We start from the raw sequence: 18,032 nt of genomic DNA, 5'->3' as shown, positions 1-18,032 counted from the left end.
ATATTTCACGTGTTGCTTAAGTTTTCACCTTCACCATCTCTTTAATCGATTGTGTTCTCTTCCAGAAAATCCTAGAAATACGTATACTCAGCCATCAGTTTTTCTAAAGCTCTGCAGGAGCAGCAGCTGAAATGGAATTAAAAGGTGGGAAATGTGTGGGGATTCCTTATCTTTCTGTAGGGATAATAGGATTATTTTCAATGAGACATCATGAGATGTCCGCCACACCGATGGGCAAAGATACGTTAGGTTCAAAATGCTTTCACAATCTGAAAATTTCTGAGGCCAAGCCCCACACTCACTTAATTGGCTGGGTATTTTTTTATGTATATATATATATATATATGTAATACAAGTGTTAAATGAAATGCTTTCATTCAGCTCGAATGTTTCACAAACTTCAAACATTAATCTAAATGACATTACTTCTGGATATTTTTTTTTATATGAACCATTCCTCTTGAGGGAGGGCTGATTATAAGGCAGATTACCGGTACGCAAATTAAAAATCAAAAAATGGGTTAAAAAATAAATATCACATCACATGTAAAAATCATAAATTCAGGACTAAATAAATACATTCTGGGTAATGTGCATTAAATGATGTTAGAGAGAAATTTGACAGAAACTGTTTAGAAATCCAACAACCCTAACAGCATGTAACCAAGTTTTTAACTTTGAGGAATAAAAAAAAAAAATAGAACCAGTCCTGATACAACAACCAACTGCATTCTTTATTTAGAATCATTTTTTTCTGTACAAGCAGGTATAAATATGCAGCCATAAAACTTTGAGAGTACAGTTAGTGTTCATTAACTGATGAACTAAAATACCGAGGCTGCATCCGAGGAGTCCAACCACTAAAACCAGTGACACAAGGATCAGCAGGAAAAATAAATCTGTGACAGAAGCAGACAGCCCAAACTGCAGTGACACCCAGTGGAAAGACTGGATTCAGAAACTGAAACATAACCCAGGTTCACTTTGTGATACCCCAACAACTCTTAAAGAAATTAAAGTTATATTCAGGGATTCAATGTTGCTGTTTCAACAAGTAATGTTCTGACTCCCCCTTGTGGACACTCTTGATACCGACATAAGGACACATTAAGTACAATTTGTAGGCAGAACAGGAGTTGGTTCTTAGAAGGAAAGCTGGCAGTTTTTCTCGTGATTTATTTTCAAAATATCTGCAAACTCCAGATGTTACTGCAGCCGTCTCGTCTCAGTCTGGCAAGACGTTAGGAGGAGTTGTTCAAGGCCTTGTGTGGGTATGAGAAAGGAGGAGGAGTGCAATCATGGTCCAAAGAAAATGTGGGAAATGGGGGCGGGGTAAGTCACAAGGCTTCGAAGCAAGGGGTCAGAGTTTAGGAGTATATACAAGATGAGGGCATGTCTTTTCACTGCCGACTCTTCAGAGCATCCACCAACCTGTGAGGAGACAGCAAATATAAATCAGCAAGAGTAAACAGCAAAAAATAACACAGTAGTCAGAACGAGTTGGTCCTGCTCAGCAAGATGTAGCATAAAGAAGTTTATTTCCCTAATCTTCATAGGGAGGCTTACCACTCCATGGCTTCATCCAGGCCTGTTCCTTTAGTGGCCGAGGTCTTAAAGATCTGCCATTTTCTGTCTTTGAGGGCAGGAAGGCCCAGAGCGTTGGCCACTTCAGTCGGCGTCATCGCCTGGTCCATGTCCTGTTTGTTAGCAAACACCACCAGGATGGCCTTCTTCAGCTCTTCTTCCTGCAAACGACCACACACAGCATCCCATAATTACATTATCAGCAAAGGCCTGATACGAAAAAAGAAAAGAACGTTTCTGGCAATAAATCTGTTTGAAATAATGTCCATCTGCAGGCTAAGAGCTTTTAGCTAACAGACCTCAACTGCCAAGTTACTCTGACCTCCTCAATTAAAACCCAATGAACCAAAGACCTCAAGCAGAAAGCTGGGAACCAGATTCCACATCTGATAAAATCTCATTTTCAAACCTCAACCAGCCTATTTCGTTTTGAACAGATTAGCCAACCTGTAAAATCCCGTGTTTCAGTTCCTGTGAGGATGCTTCTCTTTATCCGGTAAGGAAAAGCTGGTTTATTCAATCTTGAAAATCCCAATTAAAGACGCAAGTCTATAGGCTTCAAAGTGAAAAAACACGAGAAGGGGGGCAGATACTTATGTCAGCCATAATAAGTTACATCAAACTCGGCCGCAGCTTTTACAGAGCAGACTTAGACAAACTTTGTCATTTTTTATACACAGTGTTTACAAAACTAAATTTTGTTTATACAGCTTTCCAACAGCGATTGTTTTTTTTGAGCAGCAGCTTAGCAGTGAAAGAGAACCATAAAGTGCAGCAGTGATCAAAATATGAACAGTGTGGGAGAGACATGGTGCAAAAAAGGCATTGATGTGAAAGGTTCAGAGCAGTGCAAAAATAAATATATATATATATAGGGTTTAAAATGCAGTAATAAACATGAGTTGAGTTCTATTTTGAAGATTCACCATGTAGTGTAAGTATGATGTTATAAGTGTGATGCAGAGTCTCAATTTGTAACTTGATTTAGAGTTTTTTTCAACAGTTCAACAGTCTGATGGCAGTGGGGAAAAGGCTGTTACTGGACTTGCATTGAACGCTGCGAAACCTCTTCCTAGAGGGCAGCAGGGAGAACAGTCCATGATAGGGATGTGAGTAGCTTAATGTGGACAGACATACCTCCAACATCGCCACCAGCTCAGACTTGGAGATGCCCATCCTGTCACGGTCGCTGCTGTCCACCACGTAAATCACTGCATCTGTGTTTGAGTAATAGCACCGCCAGTAGGGCCTGAAGAGGGCAGAGAAGGAATGAGTTACTAAGAGTGATGTTCAAAGTTAGAACATGTAACGCATTGGCTGTGTGAAATATGTAGATATATTTTAACTGTCACATCTGATATGCTAGATATAAATACAAAAAATACTTTCATATCTATTATAAGAATCTATTCTTGATGCACACATTTCCAGAATTTTTCAACCTACCTGATGCTTGTCTGTCCTCCAAGATCCCATACTTGGAACTTCAGGTTCTTGTATGTGACCGTCTCCACGTTGAAACCAATGGCTGTGGAGGAAAAAAAAAAAAGTGTCAAAAAAAAATGTCTCTAATAAAAGCAGGAAAAAACAAGTAACTCATTTTGATTCAGATTATGCTCTAAAACTATGGCCTCCATAAATAAGTTTAATCTAAAAGTGCTCTGAATAAGGTAAATTTAAAGAAAAACATATTTAATAAACCCGTTGTCGGAACTGAAACATTAAACATAAATATGATCAAATTATTTTTCTGTCATGCAAATTTTTACCTTTAGGCTGGTATTGATTTATAGGAAAAGTGTCATTTGAAGAGATATGGAGTCATGGCTTTGCTGATAAACAGGAAACAGCAAATTCACCACAGGTTGGTTGTTTATGTTATTAATTACAAGAACTGATTTAGAGTGGGTTTAATAAATGAGACCAAAGATTAGAGAACTGCAACATCAGTGTTCACCTAGTGAACAAAATAATCTCTTTGCTTTCAGGTTTGTTATTTCGCATTGATATAAATCGACGATCCAAAGGTCTGAACATAATCAAGAACTTAACTCATCCTTTTTGTTTACCCAAATACTTTGCTAAGATCTGATCTAAACTGTAAACAACTTTAAGATATTGATTAAACGTATTTACATGAAAGAAATTGTTTGGAAAAAACAATCTGCACTCACTGATTAAAGGCCTAAATATAACTGGCTGACATATGTTGTATAAGAGTTCCTGCATTTTGGCTTAATTAATACAGAATTGTATTCAAAATCCTAATGAGAGATTTTTGTCTTCAACATATATGCAGTTAAAGCTGCATATATTAAATTGAATTTTAAAAAACTTTATTAAACGTTGCATCAGGGTCGCTGCCAATCTCCAGCTAGTCTATGGGTGAGAGGCAGGGTACACTTTAGACAGGTCGCCAGTCTGTCTAAGGGCAATCAATTAATCCCAAAGGGAAATTAATTGTTGTAAGTCGTTTCTTTTTCCAACAACTTGCAGTAGAAGTTAATATCTGTAGGGAGGGAGGATCTCCTGTAGCAGCCTGACTTACACCAGCTCTCGAGAAGCATTTTTTTTTTTTTGTCAGTCTGATGAAGATAATGCTCACTGTTGTCTATGATGTTGCTCATTTTATGAAGAATTCTTCTTTGTGAAATAATCTCCAGGGGTTTTATAACAGAGCTGGCCTCCTTTATTAGCTTGTTAAGATTTTTTAAGCATTTTGGGCTGATACTGTTACCCCAGCAGATGACGGCAGAAGAGATCAAACTCTTAACATGTCTTAGAGAAGATATGTAGCATCTTGCTTACAGATCGACCGAATATTTAGACATCAGTCTAACCAATCCTTGACATGTGTTACTGATATCTTTGGGCAGATATTGGTCTCCTCCATTTAAATGATAAAAATTATACAATGATAACAGTTCTACGTTGATGTTGATAAGATTAAGCTTGTTCCTCTTTTTTCTGAAAACTACAATCCTTTCCCTTGGTTTGTTCACATTCAGTATCAGATGATTGTTTCCACAACATGCATGATCCAAGTATTACTGCAGATGACAGGACTCTGAGGTATACAGAGTAAAAAGAAATGTTTCGAGTACGGCCCCTGTGGTGCTGCTGACTACTTGTTAAGACACCTGAACCTTTAGTCAAGCAAACTGTGGTCTGTTTGTGAGGTAGTCTCTGATCCAGGTGATTGTTGATGCCTCCTCCTGATTCTTCTGAAGTTTCTCACAAAGTAACTCAGGCTGCATCGTGTTCAATGCACTGGACTAATCAAAGAACATGATCCTAACAGTCTGCCTGCCTTGTTTAATTGAGAGTTTAGTCCATGATAAGCAAGCCATAGATTAGTGTAAGACACCATGTTCTGATTTGAGAACATGAAGTCAATTTGACTGCAGGCAGGAGAGAAAGACGCTTAGCTTATTCCCGAACTGAATCTAATGAGGAATGTAGTCGATTCGTTGGCTCTGTCTGTCTGATCATCCTTCTGCTTGAAGCCTGTGATCTTCCCCTTCCACACATGGAAGCTGGAGCTGTTTTTCCAGCTTCTTCCTGTATGCTTTCTTTTATCTTGACTTGAAGTTCCTTCTGTATACTCCTCAGCAAGTAATTGTATACCAGAGTTTTCTTTCCCTTGTGTGGTAGTTTATTTCGATCACCAGCGATCTGATTAAATTCAATTTCATTACTAAGACTATAACATTTTTATTTCCCCCTAAATACAATATATAGGTAGACTCATGAAGATTTCTTATGTGTATATCTATATAAGTTATGTTATCTAATTATGGAGAAAATTGGATTCTGATTAATTTCACTGATTTGAAAGCATAATGTAAGTACAAAGAAGAAGGGGGAAAAAAATGATTACTTACTGGGAATCGTGGTGACCACCTCTCCAACCTGCAGCCTGTACAGAATGGTGGTTTTTCCAGCACCATCTAAGCCCAGGATCAAAATTCTCATTTCCCGGGAGCCAAACAGGCCAGAGAAAAGACTGGAGAAGAAACCCCCTGGAAAGGAAACAAACAGAATGTGATTTTAATCCATTATGTTCTAATTTATCTGATAGAATCAAGCAAGATGGATAATTAGCATTAAAAAAAAGAACTAGAGGCATTTACAGCAGAAAAAAAAATTGTAAAAATGAGCTAGTTTTTATCATGTATTTATGTATTATTTTAGTTTTTTCCTGTTTTAGTTTTTATGAAGGTTCTCGTCAATCAAGCTAGCTTAAGTTAGCTTCCAGTCTCTATTTGAGGTTATAGAGTAATTTATGACACATTGTTGTACTTCATTACTTTTACCGATACGTTTACTAGTACAAATAATGGAGAACCAACTAAAGACTGTAAAAAAATGTCAAAAGCAAACAACATATCAAAATGTTCACTGTAAACAACCAGCAATTAACATGAGCTAACCAAGCAGACAGCAACTACACCTCGCGTTGAAGTACGGAAGAAAGCAAACACTGGTGCCATGTATACTTTATCTATTTTTTATATTAGTTTCACTTGTCAGCTATTTAAAAAGGCAACTTTAACGAAAGAACAAAATAATTGCGTACCCATTTCAGTATAGAATAGCTCCACGAATTAACAATGTGCCGTTGCCAGGTTGTTTCCGTCTGGCTGACGTGTCGCTGGAGAACGTCATTATCTCGCGTGAATTCAGGTCCTAAACATTCGCCACAGACACACGGCGAGAATTTTATGGGGGTGTAAAACAGAAAGATTATTTATATTATTTATTTATTTTTACAGTGGAATAAAACATGTATATTTTTATTAGATGATATGTATGAGTACGCAGTTAGTAAAGACTGTAAATATTATCATCGAAAGTGCGGCAAGCGGAAAGAACAACAATAAATTGACTGAGCGCTGTGAGCAGGGGTGCATTCAAGAAGTTAGTGTTTTTAAACGTTTAATAGATATTCTGTGTGGAGGAGACGTAGCAATTAATGCGGAATTATTTTGAATGTAGCTCGCATCAGTCGAAGGAGTTGCCCCCTATAAACAGCATCAAATTTATGATAAGAGATTACAAAGGTTTTCAAGCTAAGCGTGAAAAGTGCCGTGTTTTGTATGGATTTAAATCAAAATGCAACCTTTCTGAACAGTTTAGAATAACTTTAATCTGCGTTGAACTCTCTGATTGGTGATTATTCACGGATGGACCTGGTGGCTGTCGCCTGAGTCCATCGTTTACAAGCGGCGCCGATGAGCAGGATGGTGGAGCGGTCGGACCGAGACCCTCTGCTGGACTGGGAGGAGATCCCGTCCGCGGAGAAACCCGGCGATGAAGCCCCGGCTGCCTCCCCTGCAGAGGAGCGTCCGTCAGACAGCCGCGGCGCAGCGGGATGCTCGGGGTTTGGGTGGAGCAGCGGATCTGGGGGTCCTGCTCCTCCCAGCAGGTCCGAAGCAGACGGCTGCAGCGCCCCGCCCGTGACCTCCAGCGCCCAGCCGGCGGCCCTAGAGCGAGCGCAACCGCCCGACAAGGAGGAGCATCCCTCGGATGCAGGGGCGAGGGAGGTGTCGCTGGAGGACAGGATGGTGAAGTGGGAGGAAAAGGACCAGATTGTGTCTGTCTTTGTTGTTACATTTAATACCAGAACAGGTGAGGCAGTAAATATCAGCAACTAAATACAACATCCTCACTAAATTAAGTATTATGCATGATTTATAACTAACATTTCCAGACATGATGCTTATAATGAGATCAAAGTCTGCAGATCTTCCTCCCACAGGTGCGGCTTTTCCTGATCTCTCCTTAAGTTTAGAGACAAAGTCAAAGTCACGACATTTTTCCCTTTCTTGATCGCAGATGAGATGTCAGGTTTATGTCATGTGAATCAATCAGCAGGAGGTAACCCATACATTTTTAATAAGGACCGCCTTGAAGATTGGCAGAGCCCTGGTGAATCACTTGCCAGATGGATTGCTAAAGTCTGAAGAGAAAAATCAAACAGAGAATCAATAGATGATGGAGAATATCTGCCCTGAATGGAGGACAGGAAATTTTCTGCAGGGTGGAGCTCTGCTTTTTTTATGGTTTTGCGGCATGTGAGGCTGACATGATGAAAAAGCTTATAATCAGGGTGTTATCCCCATAGTTGTGTAATAGGAAGGATCGTTACTGTGTAATTACACATGTCACAATCTTTGGGGAGACAAACGTGTTAAATGAACGTCTGAGGAGGCAATGTTATCATAAACCTCCTGCCCATCTATACCGTGTTTTTTGTGCACTGTAATTTATCATTTTATCTTTGAACTTTTTTTTTACTTTTTTCCTAATTACTCCATAAGGAAAGAGATATGACCTATTCCCAGAAATAAGAAACAGAATTAAAAGTAGATGCATTGAATTAAGGAAAATTGTTCAAATGCAGGGATGCTCAGTGGTGCAGAAGGTTCTGGGTTCAATTCCTGGCCTGGAGTCTTTCTGCATGGAGTTTGCATGTTCTCCCTGAGCATGCATGGGTTCTCTCCAGGTACTCTGGCTTCCTACCGATCCAAAATACATGACTGTTAGGTGTGACTGTGTGCATGAATGGTTCTTTGTCCTGTATGTCTCTGGTGTTGCCCCTGCGATGGACTGGTGACCTGTTCAGGGTGTATCCCGCCTCTCGCCAGACAGCTGGGGGATAAGCATGATTGAAACTGGACTGAACTCTTTTTTTATAAAGCACATCTGATATGAGATGATTAGATTTACTTTAATATGATTTATTAGGATTTTAAATGATATACCAACACATTAAGTGCATAATTGTTAAGGGGAACAGAAAGGAACCTTTATTTTTACTAAATCTAAACTCCTCGTTGTCACAGATCATCATTTTGATTAATTAAAATCTCTAAGAGGCATGCCATACTGTTGCACATGCGCATACGCCGTGGTGCAACAGTCACCCCATCTTTCCATCAACTTTAACCAGCTAATTTGAAATTAAAACAAAAGTTTTTTTTTCACTCCTAATTTACAGCATCATGCTGTTTTATTTTATTATTAATTAACAGTGAATGTTAAATGCTTTTAAAAATGATCAGATTTTACAGGACAAAACCCAGCCTGCCTTCATTTTTTTAGCATTTAAGTTTGCCTTGGGGTTTAAAACCTATAAGTGGTACCTGTTGTAGAATTTTAGAACAAATTGCCTTTCTCAAACTGCTCTATAATTTGCTCCAATCAGGTTCTCTTCCTCTGCTTAAGGGTTCTCATTCCTGCAGTATGATGTTGCCTCCGTGCACCGTTTTCTGCTAACCATTGGATTTTGCACTCAGGAAGTTTACCTTATGCATCAACTAAGCTGAGCACCTTTTTTCCACATGCATCTCGTTTCCCCCTGCAAGCATTTTTATCAGATATTTGGAGGGGAAGTTTCATTATTTGCCCACCTGAGCTGTCAATCTCTGCAGCTCCTCCTGAGTTAATGCTCAAGCAGAAGGCAGTAGGTTCTACTGGATTTTATTTAGGCTGTTGGAGTAAATGGTGCTAAAAAACAAATGCAAACCCTACTTTTCAATCTTCTTGTTAAAAAAGAAGTTTAGGACCAAGTGTTAAGGGCTTTTAAGTTGTGCTTTAGGGTGAGGAAATGTAAAAAAAGAGCCTAATTTTGTTATTCCTGCTGAAGCTCCTTTAACTGATCCATGCATGTGATTGCAATCAACTCGCTTAGTCACTTTCTCTGTTTGTCTGCACCTGTCAGACCCGGTTTGCTCAGCGATGACTTCCTGGGAAGTCTGCGTCACATTGGGCTCATGCATACGAAACAAATAGCAATGATGTGTTTGTTTTCGTTGTTTGCTTGTGACATAGGAAACATGTTGGAGTGGTGTCTGCCCAAAGACATGGACCTGGAGGGGGTGGAGTTTAAAGCCATCGCTAGCGGCTCCCACAGAGTCAGCACAGACTTCATGTAAGTGGGTCTGAGTGTTTCCAAGCAAACAAGTGAGAGGTATGCCAGATTTAAATATTAGGATGCAGCCCCAGCTCCCTGCACTGGGCAAAGTGTTGCCTGGCGGAGCCATCTGGCAGCGCCTTTGCTTCTCCCTGACTCACAGCCCTCATCTTTCCTCCCTTTTTTTTTTTTGCAGCTACTTCCGGAAAGGCCGCTACTTTGGCCTCGCCTGCTTTGCCAACATGGCTGTGGAAAGTACAGAGGAGAGGGGGGCCAGGATGAAGTCGGTTGGGATCCTCTCTCCGTCCTACACTCTGCTCTACAGATACATGAGCTTCCTGGAGCACCAGGTCAGGTAAGGACTTTGGTCTTTAAAGGCACATCGCAGCAGCTTGTGGCTTCAGTAAAAACATCACACTGTTTCGTCTTCCTCTTGTAGTAGAGCTCAGCTGAAAGCAAACTCCTTCTGACTGAATGCAAGGGGAAACTCATCCTCCACTGTGCCTTGTTTGAAGGGAACACCTTAAGTACACATTTAACCTGGGCGTATGAGCTGATCTGGTCATGGTCTGGCTACTGCACTCAGAAATATTTCACTCATATTAGAAGATTTATGTAATTTTATTACATGACAAATTCCCATTTACTTTTTTAAAGCTTATTTTGAACCAAACCTGTTAAATAAAACTCGCACGATCTATATTCATTTGTAAAATGAAGCTTATTTGAAATACATAATCAATGAAGTATACTTTGTAATAAGTAATAAATATTACAAATATTGATATTGAGTAACATTTTTTCAAACACATAAAGTTTATTGTTTGGATTGTATAAAGGTAACCTGATGATTATGCAACACGGTGTCATTCCCCTTATGTTTTATCTTAAAAAATAAAAAATATGTTTAAGCATGACTGCCCTTTTAATCCAGTTTAATCCAGAGATTAAAATGGATTTAAAGTGTTTCGATACTTTTTATATTTTGCAACAGACAAAAGGAGATAGAGAAAGACTTTCTGCTGCTTTCTTTAGACTCACACTTCCTTTTGTATTTGAACACACCACTTCTTCCACATTCAGCCTCCTGTCCTTTTTTTTACCCGGTTCCCACAGTCTGGCTCCAGTCATGCTGTGCTCATCATTCCCTCCTATATCTCCCTCCACATTCCTTATCTGACGTCTTCCATCCTTTTACAAAGGGCATGCTGTCGGTCATGAGATGACTCAAATGTTAAGGATTTCCCCTCTTTCTTTTCTCTTCTGCTCTCCATTTTCAGTCCATTTTTAACTTTTGAAGTTCCTCCAGTTCTGCAAAGTACTTAATCTAGAGACAAGTAAAACACTGGCAACAAACGTCAGTAGAAAAAGGTTTATAGTGACATAAAAAAAAATGCTGTCCTTAAACGACCTTACGATGTCCTCTTTTTAAGATGCTTTTTGATTGAGAAAAGAAGGATTTAGTTAAATAAAGCTGAAGATCCATGAGGAAACTGGAAGCAGTTCATCCATATAAGGTTCATTAAGAGGGAAAGAGATAACTAATCCAATTTCGTCACCAATTAAAAAATATTATTTTACTTTAAGATGGTTTTTGGGGAAGTAAGAAGGAACTTTGGTAACTAAAAAAAGAAAAGTGTGAAAGAAATATGTCAGACTGGTTTAAGACATGTTGAAAACAGCACATATGTGTGAATAAGCTACAACTTATGGTCCTAATTCCCTACATGTAGGACTCTTTGTTTCAAAAGACAATTTAAAAAGCCACAGTTTGCAAAAAAAAACAACAACCGAAAACTATGTTTTACTATCCACTGAAATAATGGGGTAAATTTAATCCAGATAAACTAACTATCAGTCTTACATCTGGATCTTATGCTCTCATTTCAATTATATCATTATATTGTCTAAGGCAGGCATCCCCAACCTCGGTCCTAGAGGACCGCTGTCCTGCAGGTTTTAGAGGTTTCTTTGCTCCAGCACAGCTGATTTTAATTGAAAGCTGATTAACAGGCTTTTGGTCTACTGCAATCATTATAATCAGCTGTGCTAAAGCAGGGAAACCTCTAAAACCTGCAGGATAGCAGGTCTCGAGGACTGACTTTGGGGATGCCTGGTCTAAGGGATGTAAGCAGTGTTCAGATGCAATGTCAAATAAGGGAACAAGGGCAAAAAAAACAACCTTAAAACAAGAAATGCGTTAAAATGTTGAGAAAAATGTAAACAATACATAAAAGAGCACATCATGATAAGGAAATGGCATGAAATAGAAATATAAAAATGTGCATTATTATCATACTTATAGAAAAAGATGCTGTATTAAACAAAGTAATAACAAGAGAATATATAGATATAAAACGGCCTGAGAATAGAGCCTTGATGAACCCCACATCTAAAATCTAGTAAAATTTGTAATTTATACATTTGTGAGTTGATGCATAAAAAAATAAAACCTAATTTCTACCGATTTAGTTGGTTGAATTTTTTTCCCCAAGTTTTGCTGAATTCTTTTTTTTTTTTTTTCTTGGAAATAAATTTTATGTTGTTTTTTTTTTTTTGTTTCTTTAGAACATATGATCCTCCTGCTGTCATATAAATCAGATTTTTTTGGAGAGCTGTCAGTATTTCTGGGATGTTTTACTTTTTTGACCTGCCTCACCTCCATCTGTAATGGTTTCCAGGTCACACACAAACTCATTTGTGTAATTAATTTCAGCAGCTGACCTCCTTGTTTGTTTCACAATGTTCCTACAGTAATTAACAAATGTTTAACCCAGTGTTTAACTTTCCAGTTTCATTGAGATTTCCTTTTTAATCATGTAGTTGTTATTGTTAGCAGGAGATGCGGTGGTAGAGCACAGTGATCCTATTAGCATCAGAACAGCTTTGCTTCAGGACCATCTGCACACCTGCTGATTAATGCTCTGCTTTTCAGACAGTTTTCATGTTTTCAGAGCTGAGTCTGACTAACTCTGGCAGTGTTTGGCTTTGACGGTGATTCAGCTCATTAAACCAAACAAAGACGATGCTGTTATGCATGCACCACCCACCTTTTTAGCCGGATTCTTTTTTTAAATTCAAATTTCCTATCTTTTCAATTTACGCGTGGCTGAAAATGCAAAATGGAAGATTGTTTATGCATTATAATTTCCTTTCCCCAGGCTCCAGCTTCAGTCCCCAGGTCACTATTCTCCACTGGAGGCCTTTTATGAGGACAAGAGAGCGCTCCTGCCCCCCAGTGGGGAGCATGTTGTTACTGCATTTCCAGCCAATGCGTGGGGAGCTGCGATTAACCACAGCATGCACCCTGAGATGAAGGTAGGTAGGAGGAGATCTTCCCATTTCTGGGACAGTCACTTTTATTTTGTGGCATCATAGATGATGAGGATGTGATAGATGGATCACTTTGAGTTTAGAGGAAATTTACCAGGATGGGGCCAGTGTTTTTGTTTTTTTTAATGGCGAATAGAAATAAAATGCAAAAAATATAAAAACTCTAACAGATAAAACTGTGAAAGTGAATTGTTAAGGTTTAATATTACATTGGTCCAAGGGACAAATCAATTACTGTCAGGATTGGTTTGAGGTGTGAGGTCCCAAATGCAGAGACAGGGAGGGAGAGGTGAGTTTCTTGATGATTTAATGAAGAGCAAACAAATAACTGTGCCAGGAATCCAAAAAAAAAAAAAAATCAAACATGAAAACAAAGTCAAACAAACCAGAAACCATGGAGACGTCACAGTTTCTCACGCATCTGTGATTTTGTTGTGCGGTGCCAGATAAACCATGCGCAGAAGTAGTTTAACATAAATGCAAGTATGTCTATTTTTCTCGCAGGTGTTTTGAAATAAATGTGACGCCATACTCTTCTGTCATTTCATGCCGTCATCAGAAATTGGTTTATTATTAAACTGCAATAACGTATCTAAATAAGTAAAAACATCTTAAAATAAGTTTTTGCCCTTAATTCAAGAAGGTAAATAAGATAATCTTCCAAAGGAGTGAGTATTTTTACTCTTATAATAAGATACAATCCCTTTGAGATATTTAAGAGAGTTGTTTTTTTCTTATTTTAAATGTAAATCATATTCCATTGGCAGATTCTCCTATCTGTGTGCTCAAACCAAGGAAAATACATATAATTCAAGAAAACCTAACTTAGATTTTAGGGGCCAGGACCGGTTCTACGGGGCCCCTGGCCCCTGTCTAGAACCTCCCTTGGTTTTAATGGTATTTTTCTGTGTGGAACAGATCACCCACCCAGCAGGCTGCATGTCTCAGTTCATTCGCTTCTTTGGGGAGCAGATCATGGTGCTCTGGAAACTGGCTCTCCTGCGAAGACGGATCCTGATCTTCTCTCCTCCGCCTGTGGGCGTGGTTTGCTACAGAGGTGGGAAACGTTCTGATTCCTGAGTAGAAGTCTAAAGAAAAACGATTTAATTTTTTTTTTCTTCCCCCATTCCTAGTGTACTGCTGCTGCTGCCTGGCCAACATCTCCATCCCAGGGGTCGGTGTGGCAGTACCCGAGTTCCGGCCTTTCTTCTACGTCAACGTGGCGGATATCAGCGCCCTGGAAAACGAACTCTCCTATGTAGCATGTGAGTGGATTCCTGAAACATTTCAGCCCATGGAAGGAAATGAATTATAACCTGTCATGTTTGCATGTTCAGGTACGACTGAGAAGATCTTTGAGGAGAAGAAAGATCTGTATGATGTTTATGTTGATAATCAGAATGTGAAGACCTACAGAGACGGGCTGAAGCCTCTGCTCCGCCTCAGCGCCGCAGACAGGGAGAAATACCGCAAGCTTACAGAGCAAAGGTAAGGAACTGGAAATACAAGATAAAATAAACAATGATTCATTCCTTTATACATCCTTCAACTTAACCAGGTTTTTATCATTTACATCCCCTTTTATTCAATAAAAAACAAACAGTTTGCTAGTTTATATGAACAGCTGTATAAATCTTATTCTAGAGAGGGAATAAGCATGTAGAGGTGTCTGTGTGTGTAGGCAGATGCTGCTGTATTCCCAGGAAGAGAACGGTGACTGCATGTCCAGCGAGGAGGACCTTTTTATTTTGTAAGTTCCTTATGAATGTTGACTTTCTGCCAATTTTTTATCAGGATCTTGGAGGCAACTTCAGGTTAAATCCACCCCAGAGTTCAGATGTATGGAGGACCAAGAGAGTCACATAAAAAGAAAAACAAACTATTTTTAGTCTTACATTTATATCATGCAATAAGAAAAATTGGGTTTCTTTTCCCCCCCCTTTTCTTTTTGGCTTCTTTTCGTTTTTCGGGGCCCTTGTTGCGTTAAAACTTTTAAAAAATCCAGATAAGATTACTCTTTTCAATTGAGCAATGAAACATTTAGGAAAGTATGGTCCTATTTTTTTATTTTACAGAAGGGACAAAATTCACTAGAATTAAATGACTAAATTAATAGAAAGATATGAACATGTATCTATCAGATATAACTTAAGAAACCTTATTTAATATAAATCATCTATAGTTCCATTTTTTTTAATATATATATAATTTATTAGTCTTTTTTTCTGCTTTGTTTCTTTCATCCTGTTCTGTTTCTTTTCTTTTTTTTTGGATGTGTGTGATTGTAATAATGTCTCCTTAGCGCCACTTATAGATTTATGTGTTATGATTTATTTCCAATGCACTAATTGGAGGCTTTTCCCGTTGTGTTGACAATGTATGTGATCAAATACTTTACTTATATAAAGTAGAAATGTCCAATCAAAAGTGTTTTAAAAAAAAATCCTATTTGAACAGCTTTTTCTAATTGCACATTTTAAATTAAATTATTATTAAGAGGAATTTAGAATCACATTTTAATATCTCATTATTAAATACTATCATTTAGAAAGGTATTTTTTTTAAAAATCTATCTAAATGGATATTTAAGTACCTATTCTAATTACACATTAAAAAATGTTTCAGTGTGTAATTTGAAATCCTTTTACAGTTAAATTTCTTTTTGACTTTCCACTTGTCCATTTATCTTTCCTGTGATCTTTCTGGTTGCTGAGCAGACTGAGCACCAGGTTAACCAATCACAGTTGCTTCTCAGATGTAACCGGCTCCCTCATTGGTTAGAATGCCACAGTTCACAAAATGACCAGTGCCTGCTGTATTTAATAAATACTATTTATCGTCTTAAATAATTTAGATAAAAATAAGCAATTAAAAAACTCTTGTCAAATTGGATGATTTAAGTGTTACATTTAAAAAGACTGCTTTTCTTTTTCAGTGTCCATCTGGTCCTCCATTCTGATTTTCATTCAGAACGACTAACACAGATGTATCATTGTGCTCATTTGTTTTAGCCTTGATAAATAGAGAGTGAAATTAAATTAAATCCTCTTTTACTTCTTAAGGTTTTTCCTGGAGCAGAATAACCGGATTTTCCAGACTCTGAGCGAGGTGGCGGGGAGCCCGGACCCCACCATCACCCAGGACAGCGTGAGGGCCATGGGTCTGGATCCCCATGGAGACAGACTATTCCTGCTCCATCTGCTGGAAATTTACGGCTATGACAGCCTGCTGGTTTCAGAGCAGCTGTGCTGCAGCTGAGGTTTTTTTTTTTTGTATTTTTTTTTTCTCCATCACTTCTGCTTTTAAAACAAGCGGGGGGCTGTCTGTCTCAGAATGCTGCTGCATCCAGAAGACTTCATGTCATTGCCTACTGAGGGTCCTTTCTAAGACAGCCAGATGCTCTGAACTCAGTGGTCCGTTCTACTTTTCAGAGACTTGCAGAGATTTTCATACAGCTGTGTTTGAGCCATGTTTTTTTATTTTCTAGGAACATTTCATTGACAAGATAAAAGGACGAAAGCAGGCTTCCTGTAAATAAGGCTGGTTTGTTCTTTATGTATTGTGTGAAATCAGGTCTGCCAGTATTGCACTTCATAATAGAGACTTGTGGCCCGCTTTATATAAACCAATGTCTGAGGTCTTTCAACAGTTCAAACTGCCTTTAACATCAGCATGTTGGTCTGTAACGGCACCATTAAAGTGACTTTTAGGGAAACCATGTCTGAACATTAAAAGGCTATAGAGATGTTATGCTGGGCTTTATGCACTTTCAGACAGCAGCCAGTCGAGCTTTAAGATGTATCCTAATAACGGTAAACACCAATTTAGCTCCAGGAGGGAAAATGAAGTAATTTTACTGTCATTAACAAAAGCTATAAAACAAAGCATTCAATTTTTATTATAATTACTATTGGAAATATAAAAGAAACTTAAGCAAAGCTACAGATATTAATGCCAGGGCTCTACATCTCCCACCTCTATTATATATGCATTTTAAAGTGTTCTGTTATCGTCTGATGCATAAAGGTTGCAGCTCTTTATGCATAATATACATAAAATCACAGCTAATAAAAGGTTATTTTAGTTTCAGTGGGATCTGGTTCAAAACTGCAGCTTCTTTTACATTTAAGGTAATAATTTTTTTTTTTAAAGTACAGTGCCTTGGAGAAGCTGCTATACTTTCTGCTTTTCCATAATTCCTAACATTATTACCGTAAACCTCAATTTATTTAACAAGAAAGGCATACAATTAAGGCCCTTTGTAAAATCAATCAGGTTGGATGTACCCTGCAAAAAAATTAAATCTAAATAGGTACATTTTTCTTAAAATAGGTTTTTATTTTTTTCTTAGATTTTAAATTAAAAAAAACAATTGCATAGCCTTATTGCAAGTGCATATTATCTAATTATTATCTTAGAGTAAAAAAAATACTAATTTCATTGGCAAACCAGCTTATTTACTCAAATTAAGGATACACAATTTTATTTTATTTTATTTACTTATTTCTAATCGTTTTTGCAGTGTAGGGCAACTGTTCCATTGATTTCCAAACACATTTAGTTCCAGGCTTTGACTTGGCTGCTTCCAACACACTAATGCATTCAGAAAGAAAGAGGCTCTAGATCCACACTGCCTCCCTGCTCAGGGAAATAGTTAAACAGCCTCTGTTTGATGTTTAAAGCTTTTATAACAAACCCCGACTCCAACTAAATAGAATGCTATAGTTAATTGTATACACTGGATTTGATTTGAGGGGAATTAGAGCAAAGATTACCAAATAGAAATACCACTTTAAGCTTTTACCGTTTCCTCTTGCTCATATAAAATACGAAAGCTTGTAAGAGTGGGAAAAGTTTTAAGGGATAAGAAACTTTTTACAAGTGTAACCACTGTATAACCACACAGCTTTTACATTCCATGACATCTTTAAGGTGTAGCTGAAAGCTCATGCTGAAAACACGCTTCAGAATAATCATCTGTACAGGACAATAAACAGCGGAAGAAAATATTTGGTTTTATCCACATTAATGGGAACTTGCTGTACAGTAATACCACTTACTACACAGCATGTTTCTGATTTTAGTCAACATACTGCATTAACTGCAAAAACACAAAGGTCTACTCACTGTTTCCTGTTTTAGTTATAGCTCTAAGGTCTTTATTGTGAATTTAAATGAGTTTTTATGTAAAGAAATG

General features: G+C 38.1%; 2 protein-coding genes across 2 annotated transcripts; one reads left to right on the top strand and one right to left on the bottom strand.

Moving 5' to 3' along the window:
• Positions 1 to 709: 709 nt before the first annotated feature.
• Positions 710 to 6,273, bottom strand: arl1 (ADP ribosylation factor like GTPase 1). Its single transcript, XM_015397872.1, has 6 exons — positions 6,164 to 6,273; positions 5,469 to 5,606; positions 3,031 to 3,112; positions 2,722 to 2,833; positions 1,567 to 1,745; positions 710 to 1,431 (listed from the first exon to the last, which is right to left on the bottom strand). Exons 1-6 carry the CDS (start codon positions 6,165 to 6,167, stop codon positions 1,401 to 1,403), a joined length of 546 nt encoding a protein of 181 aa, XP_015253358.1. The 5' UTR covers positions 6,168 to 6,273; the 3' UTR covers positions 710 to 1,400.
• Positions 6,274 to 6,496: 223 nt separating this feature from the next.
• Positions 6,497 to 16,692, top strand: LOC107099645 (protein LCHN-like). The gene is made up of 9 exons (XM_015397862.1): positions 6,497 to 7,215; positions 9,421 to 9,520; positions 9,699 to 9,857; positions 12,664 to 12,820; positions 13,754 to 13,892; positions 13,969 to 14,100; positions 14,173 to 14,323; positions 14,517 to 14,585; positions 15,898 to 16,692. Exons 1-9 carry the CDS (start codon positions 6,819 to 6,821, stop codon positions 16,091 to 16,093), a joined length of 1,500 nt encoding a protein of 499 aa, XP_015253348.1. The 5' UTR covers positions 6,497 to 6,818; the 3' UTR covers positions 16,094 to 16,692.
• Positions 16,693 to 18,032: the final 1,340 nt, after the last annotated feature.

The sequence above is a fragment of the Cyprinodon variegatus genome, unplaced genomic scaffold (assembly GCF_000732505.1).
Source record: "Cyprinodon variegatus isolate N-32 unplaced genomic scaffold, C_variegatus-1.0 Scaffold28, whole genome shotgun sequence".
NCBI classification, from domain to species: domain Eukaryota; kingdom Metazoa; phylum Chordata; class Actinopteri; order Cyprinodontiformes; family Cyprinodontidae; genus Cyprinodon; species Cyprinodon variegatus.
The sequence above is the reverse complement of the archived record's forward strand: the minus strand, read 5'-3'. Positions and strand labels throughout refer to the sequence as shown.